The following is a 23934-nucleotide window of genomic DNA, read 5'->3' as shown; positions in this document are numbered from 1 at the left end:
CAAGATAAAATTGGTTTGATAAAATCAAGCTGATGTACACATTTACCCACTTTGGGAATGTTAAATTAGTGTTTTACACAAACCCATACATATTTACAAATGAGTACCAAACTGTGTTATAATCCTTGAAAACTCTTAAGTATTCTACATTCAGGATAACTGAACATCAGCTTGGTGTCCTTCTTGTCAGCTTTTGTGAATAATTTATCTAATGGTTTTAAAACTGACATTATTTTCATATCTGACAGTTGTTTCTTGCTTTGAATATATTTCGTTCTATCCAGAAGTAGCAGCATTTGATGTAGATTCATTAATTTCAGGAGATGAAATGGGAATAGCTGTGATATACAGTAAATATAAAACTGTGTTTTTGTTCCTTGTGATTGCTTTGAGCTGTTGAAGCAGACTGTTTGAGGAAAGAGGAATTGGTGGTATAATTTTTTCTGCTTTTTCTTCTCAACTTTTCAACTCAGTGATTTGCTTCTAGAAAATAATGATTTAAAACTTAGTATCAATGTAGTATCTGTCTTTTTGTCAATATCCTGCTTTTTCCACAGGTATTGGTGAAGTCCCCACTACAACCCTCACATCAATGATGGGAGCCTGTGCAAAGGAGAACTGTTCCACAAGCATCCCAATTATTAACTCAGGTTAGTACAAAAGTTACCCCAGACTGATGATCAATTAGAACTGAGGGATTTGTGTGTTACTATTGCGGAGACTTCTAGTGTGAGAAGTGATGATCGTTGTTGTAAGTCGGAAGTGCTCAAGTTCTGCAAGGCTTGAAGCTTAGTTGGCACCTTGCCTTTAATGCAAGTGCTTCCCACACCTGATTTCCAATTGCAGTGACATTAATTTTGTAATTAAAATAGCTTGCTAAATCACTATGCTTGAATGTACAGGTTGCTTATTTCCAACTGACTTTGCTGAAAGAAAAAGCTTGCTGCTTATCTGCAGCATCCTCACCTGCACACACTGAGCCACTATTAGATCCGTTTAGGACCACGTAAGTTGATTTTAATGGCGTAGCATATATCAGCAAGCTTTTGTTTATACTTTTTACATGCATCTAGGCCAAGGTTGTGGTGTAGCCGGAAGACCTAAGAGCCCAGATCCAGGATCAAGTTACCATGTCTTAACGAGTTACTGTGGCTCAGCTAAGCACAGGCAGCGGTCCATCTGTGCATTCTTAGCTTGTGGCAAATGCAAGGAAATGCAGATTGTTGCAAGCCTCTCTTGCAGTAGATTAAGTTGTGTTGCTTCGGGCTTGTGGCAAGTGAAGAGCTTAATTGCTCTAGTTCAGCAGATGAGTCCACCTGGTTTTACTTTGATACCTGCATTATGAATCTGATCTGTATGTCAGAAGGACCCTGTCAACTTTAAATATGCTCAGTTAAAATAAAAGGTCTGACCAGTGTGTCCTTCTGGGGCAGTTACCGGACACCAGTTACCAGGTATTGGGTCAGGAGGGAATTTTTCCTAGATCAAGTTGACAGAGTGCTTTGCCCTCTTCTGTAGTTTGAGGCTACAGGGTCACTTGGAAGTTCTGTTAGCCAAATGCACTGCTAGACAGGGAGCCTTGGTGGTGGTGCTCCTCTCTCTCCCTCTCCTACTCTCTTCCTGTGTCACAGTCTAGTTGTGGTGGTTGGTCTTTCACTATAGATGTTCATTTTGGTTTAGTGTGTTGTGGCCTTTGCAGTGTGGGTATGTGCACAGTGGATGGTCTACAGTCTTGAAATATTTATTGCCACAGTTGCCTGTGGTTGCTGAGGGCTGAAAGTGAGGACATAAGCAGCCCCTGCCTATCCTGTGTTCCAGTATAACGCTGTTTCATAAGCTTTATTCTTCCACTGCTAATTTTTGAGTTTTGAGGATCAAGGGCTTCAGGGAGAGGGCTATAAAAGTAGGCTTTTTCTCCCTAGCTGGTGTGTAAACAGGCTTCATAAACAACATGGGAAGCTGTCTGACTAGATGGAGAAAACAGTCTAAGAGCTATTGGCAAAGCTGCTGCATTCAAAGAGTAATCAATCAGTCAAAAGAGACGCAGTGTGGCTTTTGCCAAGCTCTTTAAATGATAGAAATCTCACATTTCTTATTGTTTGGATACTGTTTCTTTAAAATTAAACAATAATGAAAGAGGGCTGTGCAAAACATCTAACTGCACTATCACTTAATCTTGGAGAAGTTTTATTTATCCAGTAACATTAAAAACCCAACATTCAGCAAGAACGGTTTTGCTCATCCTAGCCAGTGAATCATCTGTCAAAAAGTAGTGCTCTACCTTCTGTCTTCTCCTGGGACAGATATCCCTTCTGGCAAAAGCGTGAGTGTGGTGGAATGCAAAGGCCTGAGATTTGGTGAGATTCCCGTTGGAGCAGCATGAAGAAGTTCACAGCTGTCTGTAGGAAACATAAAATGTTCTCAATGGCATCTCAGGTCCAGAGTAGAGACATAAATACGTTGCTTTTCAGATCAAATCACTGCTGATCATTTGTTCTGATGAGACTCTGCTTCTTCCTTGGGTTTCACTGGTTGAGCGTGTGCTCAGTCATTGCTCATGCTGGCAAGGAGTTAACTGGGAGCCAGTCCGCTCTGCTCAGAGAGCATCCCCTGTCTGCAGCCTGCTTCACTGCTGCACTGAGCTGTCAGCATAAAAATACTTTGTCTCATCTCCCTCGGAGTCTCCTGCTCTTCACTCCAAAAGCATTTCCGTATCACTTAAGTCTTTGCCTGGTGAAGTGCTTAATCACTTGAAGGAACTTCACATCCTACAGTACATGGCTCTTTGTGCTCTGTAGCCCATAAAGACCTGTGCTAGAAAGGCGCACAGGTATCTGTTTGTAAAAGGGGACATTTTCAAAGACGCATTCCACTCCCAGGCCTGGTACTGCTCTGTGCAAGTTCAGCTAGATCCATATGGGCACTTGTGTGTCTCCTCTGCCCGTGCTTGCATTGGAGATCAGGCCCAGAAGCCAGGTAGCTGTGGGCCATCAGATGAGGATTTTTGAAGTAAATCTTCCTATCATCCTGCTTACTGTCCTGTGATTAACATTGTGGGGTGATCTTAGTGCTTAACCTGCATTACCTTTGAATTAAACTTAATCAGAAGACAGCCTACCTAATGCTGTCTAGCCACTAATGGGCCACTCACCAGACTGGAGCTGGTTGCAAGTAAAACCCACTGAACCTCAGTTAGTGTCGATATTGGGTCCTTAGCAACAATTCACTCTACAGATCCACTCCTTTTGGTAGTATGGGCATAGTCTGTGTCGACAGGGGCTGAGTCTGGGTTATGAGTGCTGCTGGGCACCAGGGCAAACAAACAGAGGCGGAACATATGCTTGTAGGGTTATCTGGCTCCTAGATTGAAGGTAGCTCTTGTTGCTCCACATCTGGGAGTGGAAGTAGAGTAGACATATGGATGTCTGTACACTCCCCATAGCCTACATTACTGCACTGGAGGTTTCTGCCAACTTTGGGCTGTCGGCTGTCTGATTCTCTGGCAAAGATTGTGCAACCCGAGCTTGCTCTTCTGAGTGCAATGTGGGATGCTGATTCTCTGTGTTGCAAGATGTGCCAGTCAGCTGATGAGTGGTATCTTGCATCTCTCTGAAGCATGGGCTTCCTCTGAATTTTTGTCTCAGTGGACATGGAGAGTTGTGAGTTAGGGTTTCTAGTAGGTAACACTCTCTTACGTTGCAGCTTCCAGTTCTCAACCCTGGTTTATCCTCACCATTCACCAGAATCTGATCATCTGCTGTTTCCAGCACCTGCCCCTGATCTTGTGAATAGTGAAAATCTTGTTCTGTAGCTACCTAAATGAAATAGAAGCTGTGGCTTTTATAAAGGCTTTTAGTTTATCTTGTGGATGGTCATCATCTCAAGCACAGATATTAGGTCCAAAAAAAAATGATGGAGTAATGTTTAGAAGGAGGAAGTAAAGGCAGGATGCAAAAGCAAAGGAGATTAGTTAGTATGACTAAAATCACCGTGCTAGTAAAAAATTTCCAGATGTGACAGAAAAAAAAAGGTTTATTGTTTCAATCCTTTCAGTTTCAATATTTAAGCAGTTATTTTTTAAATCTGGAGTTGTTAGTGGTAGTAATGTCTGTAATGACCATATAGTTTAACAGGGAAATTTATCCTGATATCTGCTTTTGCTTTTCTTTTTGCTCAAGTTCCTTAAGTGAGGAATTCTTTCTCATTTAATTTGCTTGTGTAGCAAAAGCAGTGGTGGCAAAAGCAGCGGATAGCAGCTCTGTTGTGCAAATACCAATCGTGATGCATACACCACAATTTGGGAACCCATGTTTTAAATCCAAATTGCTTGTCTGTAATGTGAGTGCTTTCAGTCAATTCAATTTATCAAAGTCTATCTCGGTGCCCCAGATGTGGTGGTTTTGGAGCTGTTAAATATGCTGTTTCAGTTAACTGTCGCAGCAGGATGTTGTTGTTTATTAAACTATGTTACAATAAGTGCATAAAGCAAACCAAGTGAGAATCGCTGCCTTCACCACTTAAGCAAACGTATCCCTAAAGAGAAGGGAAGGCAGGAGAAACGGCAGTCACAGTCCTGACCCTTCAGTGCAAGTCAGCAGGACACAGGGAACAACTCAAGCAGGGCTCTTCAAAAGGAGGCTGTTGATGCAGCCGCAGCATGGGGGTGAGTGCGTGGTGGGAGGAATTCTGGCCGAGGCGGACGAAGTCCCGTCGGGGACTGGTGTTCCAGCCCAGCTCCTCTGCACGTTCAAATATCTCCTGCACAATAGTACCCTCTGTGGCTCGGCCAAAACCACGCAGCAGCTCTGCAGCAGAGATAAGAATAGAATCCAAGTTTTCAAGCTGAGGTCAGGGAGAGTCTTTCATTTAATGTATATCAGACCTGAGCCTGGGCACGTGTGCTAGTGGAAAGATCATGGACAGATTTACTCATATAAAAGCCAGCCCCTCCTTAATGATTTGAAATGCTAACATGACTTGGCTTGTACATGAGTAGGTAGAGGAATGATTTCACAGGAAGACAATCCTTTTATGAATGTGCTTCTAATTCTGTGTTTATATTGCTTCTCCTCTATGTGTCAGCTGCGCACTTAGGAGGCCCACTGAAAAAGCAGTCATACTGAAACCAGTGGGAGTACTTGCAAGGAAAAGGGGTACTCCCGTGAACAGAAATGGCAGCTCTGGGTCATTAACTGAGTTACTGGTGGGAGAACTGCTTGGGATTTTCTCTGTCTCTCTCCAGGCTAAGTATGCCTGATGTGCCTAAGTATGTCACCAGCAGTGATGTGCAAATGGATAGGAATGATCAGCGAAATTCTAGCTGAAGAATATGAAAGGCAGATGTGTATTGCAGTTGCTTTCTCTAACACAGAATTGTGGCTTGCTTTGAGTGATCATTTGATGCTGTGGTTCCTAAAGTTGCTGCTCTCCTGTTTGCAGGTGAAGAGGAGGAGGATGGAATAGAAAGGACCTGTGACACCCTGCTAATGTGCATTGTGACTGTATTAAACCAAGGCCTGCGAAATGGTGGTGGTGTGGGAGACGTGCTCAGAAAGCCTTCCAAAGATGTAAGTGTTTTGGCTGAGGAAATGCATTACTCCCTGTGCATCTCGTGAATGCCAAAGTCAATTTTTGGAGGTTATAGACAGTGTTTGTATCTAGTCTTCTCCAATGTCACACAGTTGATTTATCCATGTAATTTTTACATCCCAGATGGAGTATTTAATGGGAAGAGCTAAGCTTGGTGTGATGATGATACTTGAAGAAAGGAACTCTAGGTAGTAGTTTACCCCTTCTGGAAAACTGGAACATATTATAACGTTCCAAGCACTGCTAAGAAGTGTTGCTGGATTGGATCACTCTTCTATCACGCTACGAATTATAAATGCAAACTTTCAAAAGGGATTGATTGATGAGTATACATCAAGACTCTCCACTGTAGTACATAGGATGTATTTTTAGCTGAAATTCAGCATGGCATCTGCCCTGGAATAGGTCCTATTGTTTACTTGTACTCAACTAGCATCGAAGTCAAAACAGAATTTTCGTATATAGTGGTATATGTCCTCTTCCAGAAGTTTCCTCTGAAATTCAGTTAATGTAAGGACTACTCTTAATATTTGGGTGGTTTTATGCATTTTTATTTAAGTTCAAAAACAACATCATAAATAAAGGCAGTCTAGCAACACTGCTTGGTGAGCCACATGATAACACAAGGATTGGGGAATAAACAAGAGGAGTTAAAGACCTGTGGGCACCTGCAGGGCTGTGAGCTTATTGGCATCACGGAGAAGTGGTAGGATGGCTCCTATGACTGGCATGTTGGAATGGAAGGATACAGGCTCTTTAGGAAGGACAGGCAGAGGAGACAAGGAGGGAGTGTTGCTCTCCATGTCAGTGACCAGCTGGAGTGCATGGAGCTCCACCTGGGGATGGATGAGGAACTGACTGAGAGCTTATGGGTCAGGATTAAAGGGAGGGCAGGGACAGGTGACATTATAGTGGGCATCTGCTACAGGCCACCTGACCAGAAAGACCGAGAGGATGAGGCCCTCCATAGACAGATAGGGGCAGCCTCACGTTCACAAGCCCTGGTCCTCATGGGAGACTTCAGCCACCCCAGTATCTGTTGGAGGGACAACACGGCAGGGCATAAGCAATGCAGGAGGTTCCTGGAATGCGTTGATGACAACTTCCTTCTCCAAGTGATAGAGGAACCAATGAGGAGAGGTGCTATGCTGGACCTTGTTCTCACCAACAAGGAGGGGCTGGTGGGGAATGTGAAGCTCAAGGGCAGCCTTGGCTGCAGTGACCATGAAGTGATGGAGTTCAAGATCCTTAGGGCAGTAAGGAAGGCACACAGCAAGCTTGCTACCCTGAATTTCAGGACTGCCGACTTGCGCCTCTTCAGGGATGTGCTTGGTAGAGTACCATGGGATAAAGCCCTGGAGGGAAGAGGGGCCCAAGAAAGCTGGTTAATATTCAAGGATCACCTCCTCCAAGCTCAGGAGCGATGCATCCCAACAAAGAGGCAAAAACACCAGGAGGCCTGTGTGGATGACCAAGGAGCTTCTGGACAAACCCAAACACGAAAACGAAGCCTATGGAGGGTGAAAGCAAAGACAGGAAGCCTGGGAGGAATACAGAGAAATTGTCTGAGCCACCAGGGATCAGGTTAGGAAAGCTAAAGCCCTGATAGAATTAAATCTGGCCAGGGACATCAAGGGCAACAAGAAAAGCTTCTATAGGTACATCGGTGATGAAAGGAAGACTAGGGAAAGTGTGGGCCCCCTCTGGAAGGAAACAGGAGACCTGGTGTCATGGTTTAACCCCAACCAGCAACTAAGCACCATGCAGCTGCTCACTCACTCCCTCCCACCCAGTGGGATGGGGGAGAAAATCAGGAAAAGAAGTAAAACTCGTGGGTTGAGATAAGAACGGTTTAATAGAACAGAAAAGAAGAAACTAATAATGATAATGCTAACACTAATGTAATGACAGCAGTAATGATAAAAGGGTTGGAATATACAAATGATGCACAGTGGAATTGCTCACCACCTGCTGATCGATGCCCAGTTAGTCCCCGAGCGGTGATCCCCTGCCCCCACTCCCCCCAGTTTATATACTAGATGGGACGTCACGTGGTATGGAATACCCTGTTGGCCACTTTGGGTCAGCTGTCCTGGCTGTGTCCTGTCACTGGCTGGGCATGAGAAGCTGAAAAATCCTTGACTTGAGACTAAACGTTACTTACCAACAACTGAAAACATCAGTGTGTTATCGACGTTCTCCTCATACTGAACTCAAAACATAGCACCGTACCAGCTACTAGGAAGACAATTAACTCTATCCCAGCTGAAACCAGGACACCTGGTTACCTGGGACATGGAGAAGGCCGAGGTACTCAACAACTTTTTTGCCTCAGTCTTCACCAGCAAGTGCTCCGGCCACACCACCCAAGACGCAGAAGGCAGAGGCAGGGACTGGGAGAATGAAGAACTGCCTGCCGTAGGATAAGATCAGGTTCAAGACCATCTAAGGAACCTGAAGGTGCACAAGTCCACGGGACCCGATGCGATGCATCCACAGGTCTTGAGGGAACTCGCAGATGAAGCGGCTAAGCCACTATCCATCATATTTGAGAAGTCATGCCAGTCCAGGGAAGTTCTCACTGACTGGAAAAGGGGAAACAACCGCCCCATTTTTAAAAAGGGAAAAAAGGAAGACCTGGGGAACTACACACCAGTCAGTCTCACCTCTGTGCCCAGCAAGATCATGTAGCAGATCCTCCTGGAAACCATGCTAAGGCACATGGAAAATGAGGTGATTAGTGACAGCCAACACGGCTTCACTAAGGGCGAATCATGCCTGACAAGTCTGGTGGCCTTCTACCATGGGGTTACAGCGTTGGTGGATAAGGGAAGAGCAACTGACATCATCTACCTGGACTTGCGCAAAACATGTGACATTGTCCCACATGACATCCTTGTCTCTAAATTGGAGAGACATGCGTTTGATGGATAGACCACTCGGTGGATAAGTAATTGGCTGGATGGTTGCACTCAAAGAGTTGCAGTCAACAGCTTGATGTCCAAGTGGAGAGCAGTGACAAGTGACATTCCTCAGGGGTCAGTATTGGGACCAGCGCTGTTTAACATCTTTGTCGGCAACATGGACAGTGGGATGAAGTGCACCCTCAGCAAATTTGCTGAGGACACCAAGTTGTGTGGTGCAGTTGACACGCTGGAGGGAAGGGATGCCATCCAGAGGGACCTTGATGGGCTTGAAAGGTGGGCCCGTGTGAACCTCATGAAGTTCAACAAGGCCATGTGCAAGGTCCTGCACGTGGGTCAGGGCAATCCCAAGCACAAATGCAGGCTGGGCAGAGAATGGATTGAGAGCACCCCTGCAGAGGAGGACTTGGGGGTGGTGTTGGTTGATGAGAAGCTCAACGTGACCACATAATGTGCGCCTGCAGCCCACAAAGCCAATCGCATCCTGGGCTGCATCAAAAGAAGCGTGACCAGCAGGTCGAAGGAGGTGATTCTATGATTTCTATGATTCTATGATTCTCCCCATCTACTCCGCTCTCATGAGACCCCACCTGGAGTACTGCGTTCAGCTCTGGGGTCCCCAACATAAGAGGGACATGGATCTGTTGGAGTGAGTCCAGAGGAATGCCACAAAGATGATCAGAGGGCTGGAGCACCTCTCCTATGAGGACAGGCTGAGAGAGTTGGGGTTGTTCAGCCTGGAGAAGAGAAGGCTCTGGGGACACCTTATAGCAGCCTTCCAGTACCTAAAGGGGTCTGCAAGAAAGCTGGAGGGGGACTTCTTAGCAGGGCCTGAAGCGATAGGACAAGGGGTAATGGCTTTAAACTGAAAGGGGGTAGATTTAGATTAGATGTAAGGAAGAAGTTCTTTACTGTGAGGGTGGTGAGGCACTGGAACAGGTTGCCCAGAGAGGTTGTGGACGCCCCATCCCTGGAAATGTTCAAGGCCAGGTTGGATGGGGCTTGGAGCAACCTAGTCTAGTGGAAGGTGTCCTGGCCCATGGCAGGGGTGTTGGAACTAGATGATCTTTAAGGTCCCTTCCAACCCAAACCATTCTAGGATTCTATGAGTCTGTGATTAAATTCATAAGTAGGATCTCAGCAGGGCTTGCAAAAGTCCAGAGACAAGTAACTCAGGTCTGGATAGAAGAGCTCTTTGTGCTGGTAGTAGGAATCTAGGTCCTATCTCCTAGACTAGGAGGTTCTACAGTAACCATAGTCTATCCCCATGAAGTCTGTAAACACAGACCTTGAAAATGACCCTTGCCACTTAGAGTGCTACTTATTTAATGCTAACTACATTAGAGCACTTCATAAAGGGTAGCACTGTTATCCTAATGAATGTGTAGGAAACCGAGAACATGAGTGCCTTCCAAGTCAGTATCATGGTGAAGAAAAGGACTTGCATTTTTTTGTTCCTCCTCCTTACACTGAGTGTCGTGTCCTGTTTGCCACAGAACACCTTTGCTGTTTTTAGAGGTGTCAACGGGAGTCCAGTCCAACCTTTGCATGAAGGAAAGTAGCTATGACCTAAAAACATGAGTGTGATGAAATGGGGAGTATGAGTACTTCATGTGTGTGTGCGCATTCATGTGTGTATGTATGTGTGTGTGCCTGTGCATGTTGTGTTCCCAAAAGACACTTGCTTGGTCTGCCTACTCTGAGCCAGCTTACAGCCACGTGACTGCATTAGCACAGTGCTAAAACCATTAACGTGCCCTTGTTGGGTGCAGAGTATAGTAGTCTGGCCTTGGCATCACACAAGCATGCTCCCCCGGTTTCCAGTTGTTCAGTGTGAAAACTTGGCATTGGTCTGGAATATGCCACAAGGACATACCATAAGCATATCCCTGTATGCCACAAGGCAGTATTAAGAAGAGCTGTCATTGCTCTCAGTGGGTACTAGAAACTGCATATTCCTGTTTCTGTACTGGCAAGGTAATTATCTTCAATCGAACGCTACACTAATACATCTATGCTGCATCCAGTACACTCTTCTTCATGCTGTGTGAAACAACGTAAAGGACAACAGGAGTCCCAGAGCGATAAGAGCACATGAAGCCAGACTTCTTTGCTTAGTCACATAGGTAGTCCCTCTCTATTTCTGTGAGTAAGACTAGCAGAATTTGGCGTATGAAAAGAAAGATGCGTAGCTTTGCTTGAGCTAATGTGAAAATGTTGTTTAATATTTTAGAGGTGTGCTACTTTTATGTCACTGCAACCTTATTATTGTTTCAGGAGCCCTTGTTTGCTGCGCGAGTTGTTTATGATCTTCTGTTTTACTTCATTGTCATAATTATTGTTCTAAACCTAATCTTTGGAGTCATCATTGATACATTTGCCGATCTCAGGAGTGAAAAGCAGAAAAAGGAGGAAATACTAAAGACAACCTGTTTCATCTGTGGTAGGTGTTACTGAGCTATTGAGACATTTGATGGGGAAAAGAGTAGAATGAACTATTCCTCAATAAATAAAGCGTGGACCTAAGGGGTGGTTATCTTCTATAGGAAAAGTTTGTAAAAATGTCAGAATTTGGTTCCAAATTTATTCCCTCTCAGTAGGAAAAAGATTTGGTTTAAGAGTCAAAAGCTAACTTTGCTAAGAGGTGGCTTCACAGTCTCCACCCAGGATCTGAGGGAGAAGAGCCGTGTCTCACACTCGCATCATCACCACTAATGGAGATGGTGCAGCTGCTGACTTTATTTCACAAAGCATGATGCAGATGAAAGTACAGCTTGGTATTTCACAGCACAGTGCATTCCAGAAGGGTAACAACAGCAAAATCCGGCTGTTTCAGAAGGTGAAATGAAACAGGGAACAAAAGATTTAAATAAAATCATGCCCACAAAAGTGACGGATAAATTGAGCTTATTTTGAGGTGCACTCACAAAGACGGGCAGACCTTCACTCCCCTAGGGGACTTCAGAAATACCTTCTTTTTTGTGGGCTGGGTGTTGTTTCCATGGTTGTACTGACAGGAATGAACATTGTGCAGAGCACAACAGCTTTAGTGTCTGTGGAAGGCTCCACAAGAGATCCAGGGAGGGAGGCTGTAACACAGAGGCAAACATTTGTGAATCCTGTCCTTCCTCACTGTGGTATTATTCTTCAGAGATTTGACCCTTTACAGGAAAAAAAAAAATTCTTATGACTACAGCTCTGTAAAAACTGTGTGACTACAAAGCTGCAGAAAGTCACCCTCTCAGCTAGGTTTAAGCGCACAAACAATCCCACTGCAGCTTAAGTGGGACTATTCATATGCTTGATGCTAAACATGTGCATAAATCTTTGCAAGATCAGGACCTAGATTGCACACTGTGTGCTTACCAGTATACGTTTAGAAAGAATCAGAGCCAACACTTGTAAAGCACTTTATAGCCCTCAGCATAGAAGGCACTGTAAAACTGTAACATATTTATTATATTGTTATTGTTATTAAGAGGAAATATCACAAAAGAGAATAAACGCTGCGCTGAAAGAATTCTGTCAGGAATGCCTTCTGGCCTGGTATTTCTTGCCTGGCAGTTACTATATGCGGTTATAGCTTTTAAATTAAGATCCTTCAAATTTATGATCCTTTAAATTAAGTTAGGTTCCTTTCTCTAACATATTTAACAGATTTGGGTATTTTTATGTTGAAGTTTCTTTTTCTGCATTAAGTTCATGTCTTTTTGCAGGACTGGAGAGAGACAAATTTGATAACAAGACGGTTTCGTTTGAGGAGCATATAAAGTCAGAACACAACATGTGGCATTATTTGTACTTTATAGTTCTTGTGAAAGTTAAAGATCCAACTGAGTACACTGGCCCGGAGAGCTACGTGGCGCAAATGATTGTGGTAAGTCAATTTGGGCACGTGCTTTATGCAACTGAGAGATGCTCCTTGGAGCTAGAGCAGAGAATATCTTTCTGTTTCCCTCTGTCTGAACAATAGGAGGCATCGATCTGTATCTTTAAAGATCTTTTCACGTGTCTTAGACAGTCTGCAACAAAGCCCTGTCTTAAACATAATGAAAAAGATGAAGGCGCAGGCCACAGTCTCTGGTTTGGCGTTTGTGCTCTCATGCTCTGTGGGTTCTGCTGCCTCATTAGCCAAACCAGGGGCAGAAGAGCATGCATCATAACATCTGCTGCTGCTCCGGCTTTGTCCAGTATCTCTGGGCTGCTGTCCAGAAAAATAACATCTCCTGCTGAACAGTGAAACGCAGGGTCAGTGTTGAGGGCTAGTGCTTTTCTCCTATGACTGCTCTGAACAAGCTATTGAAAAGACCAAGAAGAGCTGCTGCAGGGATTTGAAGAGCTACAGAAACTGCCTCGTGAAGCAGTGAGAGTATGACTTGGATTCAGAAAGAGAAATTTGATGACACTGGGGCAGAGATCTTCGATTACATTTCATTTCCAGCCTGCTACCAAAGAGGGTTTGTTCTGGTGAGAGAGAGCAATGGATTATCAAGGCTGCCTGGCTTGGGGCTTCATTTTTGAGGAATTCTTCCTACCTGCTGGGATATTCTGGTGCAGCGTTTTCTTCCCATGGACTTCCTGGCAGGTATTGCACAGCTTGGGGCCTGTGCCAGGGTCTGTGGTTGCAGAGCTGGCATATGTCTGAATCCCAGAGGAGGGCGTAATCAAATGTGCATCAGGCTTTGCTGTTTGTGCATTTCTGGAGCCACATTTCTTATTGAGAGTATCTGCACTGTTATCCCTCATCAGGCCTTTGATTATACATACTACCCAGCCTCACTAGCGAGATGCTGGGTGCCCTTTTAGACATCAGTTTAGCCACGGGGAAGATTCTTCTCCTTTAACTTCAGCTGTCTTCAAGTCAGGCACCTGGTTTAAATCGATCCCAGCTCCCTGCCTTGTCAGTGCAGAAAGCTGGGTTATTTATCCTGCCTTAAGACAGGTGTCTAGGATAGCTGGGGTGACTCACCTCTCACTCCATTGAGAGCCTAAATGATCAGATTAGACAAGATGCCTAATTGGGAGCTGGCTAAAATTAGAGGAGATGACTCCCAACCACTGCGCAGGCTTATGCAGAAGCTTACCTTGAAGAACTTGCATTAGTGGAATGGCTCATGTTTCGACAGGACTGCATCCTTGAATGCTGTGCTGAAATGGAGCTTTTTAAAGTGCTATTACCACTGCATGGGAAGGTAGTGTGGCAGGTGATGGGAATTCAGTGTTCAGGTACAGATGAACAGCCTATGTCCATGGAAATTTTGAACCATCAATCTCATTGCCCAGCTCAGGGCATTTATGCTGTTAGGCAGTAATGGGTCTACACTTCTGCAGTATGATGGGCGAGATACAAAAAACTAAAACAAATGCTTGTATCCTCTGTTCCATTACAAGAAATTATTCATAGTGGCAGGTTGTCCTCTTACACATGAAGATATTTTAGCTTATCTCAGAAACGCACTTTAATTTGTGGAATCAGTAATGTCACCAGACTCTAGGGCTTATCTCATTTGTCTATTCCTTCTCTACTCCTCTTCCTCTCCCTGCAATGTTTGTATGATTTTAAACTTTGTGAGTATGTATGTTAAGTATTAATGTTTAATTCCAAGGGATGCATTAATATTCATAGTAAGTGTATTCATCCTGTGGCAGCAGTGCTTTGACTTTCCTGATGTAATTCACTAATGTATTTTACGTTTGCATTAATGGTGGGAACTCCTGTTTGAATATCTAAAATATTAACAGAAAAGCACCAAAACATGTGACCTCAAGCACTGAACTGATTTCTCAAAGCCCCTGTTCCTCTGTGGCAGAATGCTGGTGGTTTAAGTGGTTACTAGTAATCCAGATTTTGTGATTATTAAACCCTCTGAAGGAAGGCTTGTTTTTTCCATGGGTATATATAAAGTTAATGGTTGTTCTGGATGATGGGAGAGGTAGATACAGACCTAGAAATGTAAAGCTTACATGGAATGCAAGACAGAATGGAGGAGTGGGTTAAAAAAAGCAAAACAAATGTTTGAACAAACTACAGGTGGCTGGTGTGGGATTAGTAATTGTATCTTTGTGTAGTTTAAATTCCCCAGTACAAAATCTAGGGAAGGTGTGCTGCAGAAATAGTAGTGCTGCATAGCAGGAGCAATTGGAACTGCATAAGTGAACAAAAAAGGACTCTCTCTTGGAGCCAGAGAGATTACTGTATACCACATGGTACAAGGAATATTAAGAAATGAAAGAAAATAATCTGACCGGAAGAGTGGAGTATTCTGGAAGTATGATATTCAACTGGAAGAAGAGATTTAGAGATATAGCTTTGCTTAGGACCAAAAGAAGAGTCAAAAGGAGAACACTCAGAGGTAGTTTTGCAGCAGTCAGCCAGCTGTATGAGCTGATGTAGCAAACACAGCACGATAGTAATGAAATTACATGACAAGCATGTGAGATGTGCTACATACCATGCAGAAATTAAGCTTGAGGTATGGTTTTTGTCCTGAAGATAGAGCAGCTGGTTCAGACTTTGTGATGGACTATGTGCTGAGCAACCATTCTTATGATGCTGGGAGAGGTGAGCAAGTCCCTGGTGAGAGACCGAGTTCTGGTTAGGATCTGGCACAAAAGAGGCGGACTACAAGTTAACCTTTCACAAGGGAACTGGGGCTTGCCAGTGGAACTGACTCATTGCTGATTGAGGCTCATTGGGGTGTATGGGAATGTGACAAATATTTATAAAAATACAGTGGCTGGAAGAACAGGGCAGTCTCAGGACCTCTTTGAAGGGGACAAGATGGAATGAGGTTTTATATTTCAGGCGATACAGAATATGGCTGAAAAAACTCCATGAATCATACTCCTGGAAAAGTTCTCTTAACTCTACTAGTTTTTATTATGATTAGGTATGCCTTTTATGGCTGCTTATGTAGCTTTAATGGATCAAACCCAAATTCTGTGTTTTCACAGCTGGATTACTAAGAGAGAAAATTTCTACCCAAGTTGAATCTTCAAGGCTCAGATCCATCCTCAAATACACGTAGGTCAAAATTTTGGAGTATGCTGCAGTAACTTCTTTAATAGAAAGTAGAGTTTAGCTCCAAGTATCATCCTCACTGCCCCTACAACTGCAGTTAGAAACCAATTATTATTTGTACTTGTCTACTACTGTCTTGCAAAATATTGCAAAAAGTAACATTGTAAAGATTATCAGTATTAACTAAGTACCAGGGAAAACATCTACAATTTCTGATAGTCTTTTTTCTCCACTGCTCAGACCCATCAGGACCCAAAACTATGACTGTCTATATTATGACTTTTAGTCTTTTGTATGTGTCATTTGTCCAGCAAACAGTGAAGCATCTGGTTTGAAGGCTTGCTGATAGCACAACTGGAAAATAACAGGAATACTATGGTTTTCTTGGTTTGGAATATTATTTGAAAGGCTGGGTGCCAAAAGGGATGGGAATTATTTACACATCTAGTTTCACTTTCACAATTTTCCAGTTCAAGAAGGGGAAAGAAACTTGTAGGTGATGTTGTACACACCTCTCATTCAAAGGCAATATTTTTGCATGTTTCCAAGTTCACTTGTATTTCTGTTCCAGGGGTGGCTTGTTTCAAGGCATTCCCATCATCTTGCATGTCTCTGGCCTCAAAACACCTTGAGGCAGAGGACTTCTGCTTTCTTCTTCTGGACTGTGGACATGAGCTGCAAACTCCTAATATTCCCTGTGGTTTTGATTTTCCCAGCAGCTCTGTATTTGCTTCAGTGTTTAGCATACTGCTCTGAGCAGTGACAGAAGTAATCAGTAGCTATCCAGCTTTCATAAAGCAAGTTATTATTTTTTTTTTCTTTTTAGAAAAAAGCATCAAGCATAAAATGTATTGTAAAACAACACACAGTTTATACACCTCTAGCTTTCCAGACAGTTACTTTATGGAGACGTTGGTGGGAATAAAGCACTTCAGATCTTTCAGTGATGCCCATTCTTCTTGCACACTATCTTATATCAGTTATCGGGTGAAATATTAATGAATATTAAATCAGGGCAGTAGGTTTTATTATTTGTTTGTTATCCAGGCCTCTTTTATGAAGTCAGACAGGTATTATACAATATCCTAAAAACTTTGTAAAGGTGGCTACATGCCTTGCATTTGCACTGAGAACCTGCATGGATGATTCCCCTATTGAATTTTCATTCCTGCAGAAAAAAACTTCTTACCTGACCCATTGGACGAGAAATACCATCCCTAGCAAACCCAGAGAGATGCACATAACTTGTATTACATTGATACAGCAATCTTTGAGTGTTCCTTGTATCCATTTGTCAGAGAAGACAGTTGAATGCAATAACTGGAACAGTGAAGGTTAACGTCCACATTTTTAGACTTCTTTTTTCAGAGGTGCAATTTGTACATGCAGATTTCACCTAAGCTTTGGTAGCTGTAAATAGATAAATGGAGGCAAAAAATGTAGGTGATTAGTTACTGATTTTTTTTCAGCAAAACAGAGAGATATGAATTAACCTATGATTTGTGCCTCCATTCATTTGCAAAAATAAAAGGCTATTGGCGTAGTAATTAAATTAATTATTTTGCCTGTTGGAAGAATGAAAGACTTTAGCAAATGAAGCCCTAAAAGTTTTGTTCTCGTGTGCCCTGTCCACAGTTCTTAGCAAGTTTCATAATGGATTTTATCAGCATTAGTGCTACCTGTCATAACTACATAATTACAGCACCTAATTATATTATTACTTATTTACTCTAATTATGTAATTGGATGTAATTGGTGCAATTACATAACTCCTCAGTCAGCTGAAAACTGCTCTAAAACCAGGCTATGTTCATAAAGAGTAAAGGATACTGCTATGCGTTAGACCATCTCCCTAAAGCAAGGCGTTCTTTGGTGGGAAATTAAAGGTTCTGTTCTCTTGCCACTGCGGTCATTGGGACCATGAGCCTTTTATACCATGATAGTATCTTAAAAGTATTCCTGTACATCTTGTTTCATCTGTAAATGTATCCCTGCTGAAAGGCAAATTCCTAATCTTAAGTCTCTCTTCAGGCTATTAGAGTCCCAACACCTCCACTGGAATCAAAAGCAAAATTCCTATCAACATAAGGATGAAGTAGAAGAAACAGGTTGAGCAACACCAGCCTGGAATTCTGAATAGTGATTTTCTTATTCAGTTCTTTTAAAAGCACTTTTGTGTCACAGCAGTGGCCTGTCATTGGTAATGTGAGAAAATGTTTTGACTACTTCACTTCAAATAGTCTGAAGGTGTCAGCTTTTTTCATCATTTTTTGTTTTAAACTATTAAATAAAAGTATTTACCAAATATTATGGCCATTTCCATGTCATGAGGAAAATGCATTCTGCATTTTGAAAAATTCTAGTTGTTTGGTTGGTTTTTTTTAAATACTGAAGTTTGAAAATTGATCTGAGTTTAGCGCTCTCTTGAGCTGGTGCTGTTGTCTCTCTTCTTCCTACCTGCAGCCTCATGGTTTTGCCTTCCTTTTCTATTAGATGCCCAGAAGTCAGTATTAAATTCAAAAGCGGCACTGGGAATAATGCCGAATGAGCCACTGAGAAGTCTCACGGTACTTGTCATTCTGAGCCATGCTGTGTGCTGGGCAGCGCAAGCCCTTTTCCCTCGGCATCCTTCTCTCTCCTGCCTCACTGCTCTGCGTTTTGCTGTGCTCCCACCTCCGGAGCAGAGGTGTGATGTGAGCTGTGGCAGCACGTAGCTGCTCCCCAGGTTCAGGTCTCAGCAGTGATGCTGCGAGGTCCCGGCCAGAGTCACTCCATGAGGCTGTGACCCCCCAGCGTAGCAGCAGGGACAGGGGACAAGCTCCCTCCTGGAGTTGGAGTTGCTTGCGTATAGTCCCTGGCACACCTGTGTGTGGCCCTGCAAAGGGATTTTTTTCATTTTAGCCAACCTCAGCAGAAGTAGCTGGCTGTCAAAACACCAAAAGTGTGAGCCAAGCGGAGCCTGCAGAGCCCGACAGCTGTGGGTCGAGAACCTGGCTGCCTGTCCTTTCACACCTTGGGGCAGTGAGAGATTGTCCCAGGGTTAGTTAGCGAACGTAAAGTCATTTCACTGATGCCAAATCCCGGTGCGCGCCCCCAGCCTGACATCCAGCGTGTTCAGTGGCCATCCCCGAGCAAACCATGTGGAGGTTCTAGAGGAGGCAGGTCCAAAGGAAACACAGACAAGGCGAGGTGAAGGCAGTGAAAAAGTGCCATACGGAAAGGGGAAGAGCATGCTGACAGCAGGCGGGCGAGGAGGAGTGGGGTTTGTGGAACAAGCTGTTCTTTACTGCTGTCAATTTTTGTCAAAGAATGTAATAAAATTCTATGTACTAAGAGGGCTGTTGACCTCAGCTCTTAAAATATAACTTCTTTGGAGACAAAAAAAAGAGTTCTGACATCCAGGATTTTTCTATTCTGTTACCTATCAGCTTTTTGAATTTTGGAGGCAAAAGTGTTCCCTGCTAATTTTTATCTCTAGTCCCTAGGTATTCTTACTACATCCGAGGATTGCTAAACACTGTACAGATAGAGAGAATGACCTAAACCAGAGAAATGTCAATCCAAGGTGACATGAATGCTGCAGAAGGGACACTTGGGTTGTCAGGAAGACACTCCGGGTGTTTTTCACATGTGCTCTGGTGATTCATCCTAGGCAATTTAAGAAGCTTCCTCCCCCAGATGTCCACCATACCCTTCTGTTGCAATTAACCACAACAATAGCAAAGGGGGGAGGACAAGCGATGTGTTTGTTCACTCCTGAGCTTCTGCAGTTCGCAGCCCAGAGTACTAATGTGAAAATTGATGGCCACTGAAGTCATGCCAGTCTGAACTGCACTGGTTGAGGAGAGGACACAGTACCGACTCTGCTGCCTCTTTATAGGTAGGATAATATCAGCAAGGAGAAAGGGCACACAGCTGATAGGGGTGACCCCTTCAGCTGCTCCAGCTAAATCTGCCAGGGACGGTGAGCTGCGGTTCTTAAACTGGCTCACTATAAATAAACTGTATTTTTAAGGCTTCTTCATTATCATAAATTCTAGTTCAACATGAAATTTCTGATCTGGCAACTCACAGACTTGAAAATGCTTGCAGGACTTGTGCACACAAATGCTCTGCTGGAGTGGGGCATGGAGTTTATAACTTTTGGGAAGCTAATAATGCTCTCATTGTTAGGACTGATTTATTTTACTTTTTAAAACTGGCCTTCCTCCAAAAGCTAGCAGATACTATGAAAGCAAAACTTGCAAGGATGAGATGTATGTACATATCATTAAGCTATGCAACTTTTTCTTAATTACTTTTAAACGACTGATACGATGCATGTCACATTATGAGTAATTACTTACCATGGCAGTAATACCAAGAGCACAAAAGCCGGCTGCTAAATAAGATCTGAGGTCTCTCTGACAGGCTAATTTCCTAGGAAATACAACATTGGTTTTGTCTGCAGTTGGGTTTTCATAAAATAAGCAATTAAAGAAATATGCCTAAATAGATGATTTACTGCTCCCATTTTTTGTCGTGCTCAAAATAGAAGAGCAAGCAAGAATGCAGGTGTCTCTGTCCTTCCACATGGACACAGGCCCTGTGGGGAGTTCAGGGCTTCGGTTTGAGTGCACCGGGTCCCAGAGAAAGTCCTTTTTCTGCATCAAGGCCTGCCTCAAATTCACAGAGGATCTCAGAGCTACCGAGTGGTGATACAGAGTCACTAGAATACAGCTGGAATTGTGCTTTGCACAGGTTCAACCACTGCTTGAGTATACGAGGGGAGGTCCCTCTCCCCTCATATACCCAAGTGTTATCCAGTTTTACATTTACAGAATATAGGGAAAGCATTGTTGTTTTTCCTGCTGCTAGGTATCGAATTATTTTTCTGTTGTTGCTTTTCCTGTTGTTCAAAAATAATGTTCATTTCTGTAGGTAGTACATTGCTATTTTTGCCTCTCTGTACAATTTTGCCTCCACATTATTATCTTATAGAAGTGCTGAACACCTCCCTCTCCACTTCATAAAACAAGCAATTACAGTAACATGCCTAATTAGCTGATTTCCTGCTCATTTGTGTGTTGCTCAAAGCATGAAGTTAGCATCACGTGAGGACTTTGCATCTCTGCACAAAGCTCCTATTCTACAAGAGAGCTGAGCATCTTCTACTTCAAGGGCTCTGCATCTTCTAGAAATGAGCTCTTTGATCCACCGTAAACAGTTTAGCTGGCCTGCTTGGCTAGGTGATGTGTGAGGTATGGGTTAATAAAGGGAAAGGTGGGCTTCATTTGGTACCTCATTGTAAAAACTTGAGGTTTTAGCAGCTTTAAGTTTATATACATTCTTTCCAGACAGGGAAAATTAATTTTCCTGTTGCTGCTTGAATGGGAAACCACGGATCTGATCCTGCCTCCTTAGAAATGATGCCATTAGCTGCAATGGGAGAAAGATTGATATCAACGGCAGGTGCTGCAGCCCAGGCAGATTTGCTGTGTGTGGTGAGGGTGTGGTGATAACCTTCATCCCCAGAACTGACTCAGTGAAGGAACGGCCATGCCGCTGCACAGTGTCCTTGTCCCTGCTGCCTCCGTGCTCAGCCCCTCACGGTCTCATTAACTCCTAATGGGGCAGGTCCCAGCACCAACACAAGGGTGTCTTTTTTCCTTTTTCCTTTGAAATCACTTCTGAATACAAAGCTGTAATGTAATTGGAAGTTACAGAGCGGAGCCTAAAACTCCCCAAAAGTATATTCATTGAGATTTCCCCCAAGGTCTGGGATCAGTGGTTTGATACTACCCAGCACTAGTCTTTTTGGACCCTGTGGTATTGTGGCTCAGTTGTAATCTCAGCTTGATTTCCTCTGTATTTGAAGGATTTGGCCACCTGTCTGTTGACCAGCATTTAGGCTTCGAAGACCGATTTTGCTGTAAAGATGGGTTCTGCCTCGATCATACAGTGTAGTCACAGCCTCCTTGTCCTCCTTCCAACTTCAATTCATTCAATTTGCGAATTAAAATAAATGAGCCGAGTTGGGTTCCTGTTTGTTTGTTTGCTGCTGGCCTTAAAAACTCGAGCAGGGGTCTGGACATGAGGCTGTGTTCCTTGAAACTTGCACATCCCCACGAACATGGAGTGGAGGTGTTCCAGCTGGAGCGCCCTCAAGCCGAGCAGTGCTGCTGGCAGGACATGGGCTGCGGTTCCCTGCTGGAATCCACTCCCGCCTTGACCTGCCAGAGACTGGAGCTGTTAACTTTCCAGGCAGCTTGCAAGAGCCATCTTTTATCCCTTTGTTAAAGAAGCATGTGGCCTCAGATGGATCTGTGTGTGGGCAGACCTTTATTCTGTGATTTCAAATGATGGAAAGGCTCTCCAAGGCACTGGATAGGCACCTACTGTTGCGCTTAAAATCCTGGCAGTAACAGAGCCTCGATTCTCCTGGGACTGGCTGTGTATGGCTTTGCCTAATGAAAACTGGACCTTAACTGGGGTCACAGATAGTGCTGAGTTCAACCCCAGAGGAACAATGTGATGAGCAGATCCCAAAGCGTGTAAACTGAATTCATTTGATTTTGCACTATGGGAGAAGCAACAAACACAAAACACTTCAATGCTGTTTGAGAATATTATTGCAACATTTGAAAACAATTATTGTTCTTTGTATTACAGTGGTACTAAGCTTCTGGCTTCCTGAATGGGAAAGAGGCTCCAAAATTGTCTGCAGCCAAGGCAGATAGATAACTGCAGATGCTGAGGAAAGGAAGGACTATGGGTTTGCCCAAAGACATAAGGGCAATTAGTAAAAGAACAGGGAGATGAGTTTGAGGTTGTTGCCTTACCAGGAACACCATTTAAAAGTAAATAAGCGTAACTTTGGTTGGACTTAAAACATAGCGGTGAGATTCTGCAAGAAGTAACAGGGAAAGGCTACCAAAAATGTAGTTCTGCTTCTGAGTTCTCACAGTTCAGAGACAGCAAGGTTTGGGGGAGTTGCGTGCAACGTTAGTGTGAGCTTGTTTTACAAGGTGTTACAGATATGATGAAGTTACTTGTTTTCTGTATCTGTTATGGGAAGAAAAATCCGTTGGCCTGTATTACTCTGCATAGATAAGTTTCTGAATTTGTAAAACTTCGGTCTCATTGTGCCATTTATCTTTTGGGATCAGCTTTATGAGATTTGTGTCAGGTTTTTCTGTTTGGTTGCAAGGCTAGTTCATGGAATCTTCTCTCTTTTTAGTGTGGTGGATGTGTGTATGATAAAAAGCTAAGATTGCATCATCTTTAATAAAAGAGAAGATATATAGCCTAAAGAAATCAGATTAGTTGTAGAGAAAGAAATCAATCAGGTTGGCAAATTGTATCTGTGGGACAAAGTGCAAAATGTTTGTTTCATACAGTATTTATTGAACAAATTTGTTGAGAAGATGGTTAAAAATGCTCTACAGGAGAAAAAAAATGGGAACCATTTTGTTCAATTTAAATGACATTGATGTATTTTTTACATCATGAAATCTTGCAATATTACCAACAACAATCCCTGATAAAGTACTTTACACAATTGCCTCACAGGGCATTTTGAGATAAAAGTATATATCGGAGATTGTAAATTGGCTGCATCCAATTTATATATAATGGAACCCACTACAGCCATCCTACGAAATTCAATAGATCAGGAATCACATTACACTTCTGTGAGTTTGGGTTAGTAGGAGCTTTAAAGAGTCTCCAAAACAAACAGGCAACTTTAAATGATATTTAATGGACCCTGTGTATTTTATACACGTGATTAGAATGTTTTGTCTCTGTTTTTCATTTTGCTGGGTGCTGCTGAAGGAAAATTCTAACTCCGGGTTTGTGAAACTGATCATCTGCTTGTTCTCAAGAGAAAATGCATTTTAATTGAACAGAGCAAACCATATTTAAATGCTGGGCTAAAAAAAAAAAAAAAAAAGAAACAGCAGATCTGTACAGAGGATCTATTTCAATATTTTCCTAGCAATGCGAGCAAGAGCACTAAATGAAAATGTAGTATAGGCAGATATAGGCTCACAAAGTACCATGGTGGTTTTGTCTTTTATTGATCTATGCTTGCAGCCTCTGAAAACAGCACACAGTAGACACGAACCTGAACTAATAGCCATTTGTTTCACCTTGAGGGCCCGGTTTTGCTGGTTTCCGCCTATTTCCCAAAGGGAATAAAAGTGCTCCGTGCTTCCCAGTGGGCAAGTGGCACCTTGTGGGATCTGCCACTCACCCAGCCACAGCCAGAGCTGCCAAGTGACCCCTCCTTGGCCATCGTGTCTGCACAGGCAAGGAGTTGTGCTCGCCCTGCAGAGGAATATACAAAACCCACAGGCGAGCATTTGAACAGAGCAAGCAATTTGTGAGCAGGTTGGTAGCGTTCAGGCCCATAAGGCT

General features: G+C 43.3%; 1 protein-coding gene across 3 annotated transcripts in view; it reads left to right on the top strand.

Annotated features, from left to right (window-relative positions):
* ITPR2 (inositol 1,4,5-trisphosphate receptor type 2) overlaps nucleotides 1-23934 on the top strand; it is a 269683-nt gene that overhangs the window by 230889 nt on the left and 14860 nt on the right. For all 3 annotated transcript variants that reach the window (XM_069806681.1, XM_069806680.1, XM_069806682.1), the window contains 4 exons: nucleotides 558-650; nucleotides 5440-5567; nucleotides 10791-10956; nucleotides 12230-12390. In XM_069806681.1, the coding sequence (XP_069662782.1) occupies nucleotides 558-650; nucleotides 5440-5567; nucleotides 10791-10956; nucleotides 12230-12390 (548 nt within the window). The remainder of the gene's footprint in view (nucleotides 1-557; nucleotides 651-5439; nucleotides 5568-10790; nucleotides 10957-12229; nucleotides 12391-23934) is intronic.

Source organism: Haliaeetus albicilla, chromosome 19, assembly GCF_947461875.1.
Source record: "Haliaeetus albicilla chromosome 19, bHalAlb1.1, whole genome shotgun sequence".
In the NCBI taxonomy this organism is placed as follows: domain Eukaryota; kingdom Metazoa; phylum Chordata; class Aves; order Accipitriformes; family Accipitridae; genus Haliaeetus; species Haliaeetus albicilla.
This window is presented reverse-complemented; position numbering and strand designations above follow the sequence as displayed.